Raw genomic sequence first — 4641 nt, 5'->3', positions numbered from 1 at the left:
GGTATAATTTTGGTGGGCAGTGAGTGTGTATTATATATAAAAAATTTCTGCCTGTCATGTGGTGGGTATGAAAGTCTTACCCGGCTCATAACCACCCGCTTAGCCCCTTAGCGACCCACCTTAAATCTATAATGTACTAATTATATCAATTTTGTAGTTTTATTAAAAACTATTGACAAACAATTAAGGATGTTAGTTTTATTTTATTATATTGTATGGTTTAACCAAAATTAAATGTACATTTTAATTTGTACGGATTTATTAAGTATATAACGGAGTGAATGTGAGGCAGGTATAAGGTGGGTAGTATATCATAATAGGTATACTCGGTTGACATAGCTAGTGGAATGGTTTGAATGTATATCCAGGTGGACAAACATTATACATCATACCACTAGTGAGTATAGTAAAAAATTAAAAAAATATATAAAAAAAAACCTTCCAACTAGATAATTCGTTTTCAAAAGTTTCAAATCATATCACTCCAATTAGTATGGAAATTTAAAATTCGCGGAAAATTTATTGCCCAATTCTTATAATTCGCCACCTTTTTCATTTTTTCGCCACCCCTAATAAATTATCATATTGCCCTTGGTTTTTGAAAAAATTACAATTATGCCATTAAAGCTAAAATTTTCTATATAAACCACACTCACACTAAAAATTCTCTCACTACAACTAAAAACCAACATACAAAAGCAAATTTGGGAGCAAAAATTAAGTTCAATCCGGAATTTATCAATCGAGGTAAGTTATTTTTAATTAAATTTAATCATCAAAAAAAAAAAAATAGGAGTCGCCCAAATCTGGGCGACTCCAATTTTTTTTTTTTATTTTTTTTATTTTTTCCATATGTATTTTGTTAATTTTATTATTATTAATTTAATTATTATTATTATTGTATTGTTATTTTTGTTAATATTAGATATATGTTAATGTTATTATTATTAATTTTATTATTATTATTGTGATTATTAATTTTGTATTATTAAATATATGTTAATGTTGTTATCATTAATTTTATTATTATTATTGTTATTGTTATTTTTATTTATTATTAAATATATGTTTATGTTTTGTTTTATAAATTATTAGTTTAAATTTGTATGTTGTAATGTTTATTTATTTTTTTTAGTAAGTGTATATATATATATGTTATTTATATTTTACGGAAAAAAAAAAAAAAAAAAGAAAATGAGTCGCCCAGATCCGGGCGGCTGAACCCCGGTTCAGTCGCCTAATTTTAGGCGACTGAACCAGCCGCCCGGATCTGGGCGACTCATTTTCTTTTTTTTTTTTTTGTTTTTTTTTATTTTAATTTTTTGTATATTTTGGAGTAATAAATTTAAAAATTGAAATTTAAAAAAAAAAAACTGATTATTATATATATATATATATATATATATATATATATATATATATATATATATATATATATATATATATATATATATATATATATATATATATTCCTTATATTTAGGAAAAATATATTTAAAGTTTGAAATTTTAAAAAAAACCTGATTTTTATTAATAAATTTATATATTTTTTTTAATAAAATGTTAATATTGTAAATAATTTATTTATTTATTTATTTTAAATTTGTTTTTTTTTTCGTTTATTTAGGAATAATAATTTTAAATTTTGAAATATAAAAAAAAACATGATTATTATTAATTATTTTATATATTTTTTTAATAAAATGTTAATATTGTACTTAATTTTGGAAAAAAAAAAAAGGTGATTATTATTAATAATTTTTTTGTTTTTTTTTTAAAAAAAGGTGATTATTATTATAAATATAAATTTTTTTTATGTTATTACTGTTATTGTGATAGTTAATAATAATTTAATTTTTTGTTGTTATATAATTGTTTATGTTTGTATTATTAATTAATTATTTTGTTTTTTATGTTATTTTTTTCCATATTTTATTTATGATTATTATGTTTTTAGAAATATTATTATTTATAATATTGAATGAAACCGTAAAAAATTGTAGAAAATGGCTGGTAATCAAGGAAAAGGAAAGGGTTTTTTTAGGCAATTGTTGAGAGGTAATAGTTCTAGGCCTACCTTACTCAGAGGGGACCCACATGAGAGGGGGGTCACGGGTTCTGCTAGGAGGGCTAGGCAGGAAGAGGCGGCCAGACACAGTGAGGCCCAAAGGTCGAGTACGCTGAACCAAGTGCGTACTCATTTTGATGACCAGGCTGATAGCCTCCAGAGTAGTTGGGGGGTTTATAGTGATGATGATAATGATGCTGATGATGTTCAGTTCCAAGCTCCTGAGCCTGCCCCATTGGACTGGACTATAGTTCGTGGCCCCGACGGTAGATTTGCCCGTGGCGGCCCGAGTTCTTCCACCGCATCTGAGCGTGCAGGAGGAAGTTTTGTCGATAATGAGCCGCCACGGGGCAGGCCCTCACAGTCCACTAACACGGACTGGTTAGTGACATCACCCCAGCCCGGGGGGCCGACAGATACGCGACTGATCCCTAGCTACGGCGGGCACATAGCTAAACTTATTTATGACGGCTCCGAGCGTACGCCTCCGATTCTGGAGTGCCGTATTAGGAAGAGACCGGTGGAGTCCATCATCGGACTGAGGGATATGTCCGATGAGCTAGTCGATTTTCTACCTTCCACTTCCCTCGGTCGACTACCGGTCATTATGCACCAGCACATCGACTCTGCTTTGATATCGGCGTTCGTCGAGAGGTGGCAGCCGGATACGAACACCTTTCACATGCCCTGGGGAGAGATGACGATTATGTTGCACGACGTGCAACGCATATTGGGCATTTCTATTGATGGTTCTCTGCCGGCTGAGCCTTCGGAGGCGGAGTGGGAGGTTGGTATCACCAATCTGGTCGGCGAGCCTCTGTCTGAGCTTCGACGTAAAGGTTCATTCACCAGCGGATGCATAAGCGTTGCTGAACTGATGCGACTGTGTCATAGGTCGCAGGCCTTGGATACCCAGACCACAGCGTACAACATGGCTGTCATCGGCTCTACCTTGTTGGCGGATAAGACCAGGACTGGCATGCGACCTCACCCGATAGTTGTCGTCAACGACGATGAACAGGACGTGGCCTGGGGTGCGGTGACCTTGGAGTTCTTTTACAGGCAGCTCGGAATGGCATCTAGGGCTGGTTGCAAGACCATTGCTGGATGCCTCACATTGCTCCAGACATGGATCTATGAGTACTTCCCCGCTTTCCGCCCTCATCCTCGCCGAGATGATGTGCCAAACATGACTAGGGCGGAGATGTGGACGCCGAAGAAAGTAGGTCGTGAGCTGGACAGGTTGATGGAGTTCCGCAAGGTTCTGGACTCAATGACAGAGACTCAGGTATTTTACATTACATTTTGTCATGCATGTTGTTTTTTATTTGTAGGAAATTTTTTTTTAACTTGGCCTGTATGCAGGTTGAATGGACTCCCTACAATTTTTCTGCTGCTGCGTTGCTGAATGAGCACCCACGCACCACAGTCATCGGGGGTATCACCTGCTTTGATGTTGTGGAGGTGTATTTGCCGGAGCGAGCATTGCGACAGATTGGGTTCGTGCAGTCTATTCCTCCAGCTCCTATTAGACCAGCCAAGGCTCTTCGACCGGCACACGGAACCTACTCCGTGACCTTTCCTTCTTCTGCTGCTGCATTTGTGGAGGCGTGGAGTAGGTTCCCCTACAGTGCCCGCCTTGTAGAGCAGGGACTTCGACGGGCTACTGTTCCTTCAGAGACTGAACCTAATTACGTTGAATGGTTTAGAGTGTGCTCGCACCCATACATATCCTGAGACGAATTGCTGGCTTCCGGTCCTGGTCCTGGTCAGAGCAGATCTGATTACGTGAGTTTTATTATCAATTTTTTTTCCAGGTTCTTTTTTTTAATGAATTAATAACGCACATTGTCTTTTTGTGTTTTCAGTTCGCGAAAGAATGGGCCAGTCGATTCGCTCCAGTGGCAAGACTACCTACGCGGATTGCGGATTTGAACTCCCGTCAACGACATGCTTTAGAAATATACCTTAATGATTGTAGAGATTTATTTGATGAATGGCAAATTGATCAAGGGCAAGGCCCTGAATAGTCTGTACTGAAACTATTTTACATTATTTATTGCATTTATTTTCGTCAATGATTGCATTTATTTTACATAAATATACACACTAACCCACATCACACATATACATGTATATTTGTCTACCAACATTATAAATTCCTCCTATTAATCAAAGAAATAAATAAATTGTTAACACCACACAATGTAGTATAATTATGGATTATATACAACTTTTAATGAATGTCGTGTATAAATTCTATGGAGTATCTAAATTTACAGCATCGTCAACGGTGTTATTTGTTGGTGGGTGTGACCCGCGTAGATTATTCCACAGCATAATCCTCGTAGTGAAATTTGTGTCAAGATCTTTCGCGAAATTGTCAGCTGCTTGTTTCCAACGTGGGTGGATCGATGGCAGAGGGGATGAATCGTCGTTCATAAAAAGTTGAACAAAATGATTTCGATTAACCCAAAGTATATGTATTAGTTTGTTTACACTTCTCGCGGCCTGTGCTTTTCTTAACGGAAGAATCAAACAGTTGTATTGCGGATTCCCGTCAGCAGCACCAT

General features: G+C 35.8%; 1 protein-coding gene across 1 annotated transcript; it reads left to right on the top strand.

Moving 5' to 3' along the window:
• The first annotated feature begins 1823 nt into the window (after positions 1 to 1823).
• On the top strand, positions 1824 to 4337 carry LOC130806212 (protein MAIN-LIKE 1-like). The gene is made up of 3 exons (XM_057671208.1): positions 1824 to 3356; positions 3434 to 3856; positions 3937 to 4337. The coding sequence occupies exons 1-2, from the start codon at positions 2007 to 2009 to the stop codon at positions 3803 to 3805; spliced, it is 1722 nt and encodes a 573-aa protein (XP_057527191.1). The 5' UTR covers positions 1824 to 2006; the 3' UTR covers positions 3806 to 3856; positions 3937 to 4337.
• The last annotated feature ends 304 nt before the right edge of the window (positions 4338 to 4641 follow it).

The sequence above is a fragment of the Amaranthus tricolor genome, chromosome 2 (genome assembly GCF_026212465.1).
Source record: "Amaranthus tricolor cultivar Red isolate AtriRed21 chromosome 2, ASM2621246v1, whole genome shotgun sequence".
Lineage (NCBI taxonomy): Eukaryota > Viridiplantae > Streptophyta > Magnoliopsida > Caryophyllales > Amaranthaceae > Amaranthus > Amaranthus tricolor.
The sequence above is the reverse complement of the archived record's forward strand: the minus strand, read 5'-3'. Positions and strand labels throughout refer to the sequence as shown.

What these genes read in the sequence shown, in the direction of transcription:
- LOC130806212 (XM_057671208.1), top strand. Translation starts at nt 2,007, where the DNA reads ATGGCTGGTAATCAAGGAAAAGGAAAGGGTTTTTTTAGGCAATTGTTG. An exon ending in ACTCAATGACAGAGACTCAG is followed by an intron (nt 3,357 to 3,433) that starts GTATTTTACATT and finishes GCCTGTATGCAG; the next exon opens with GTTGAATGGACTCCCTACAA.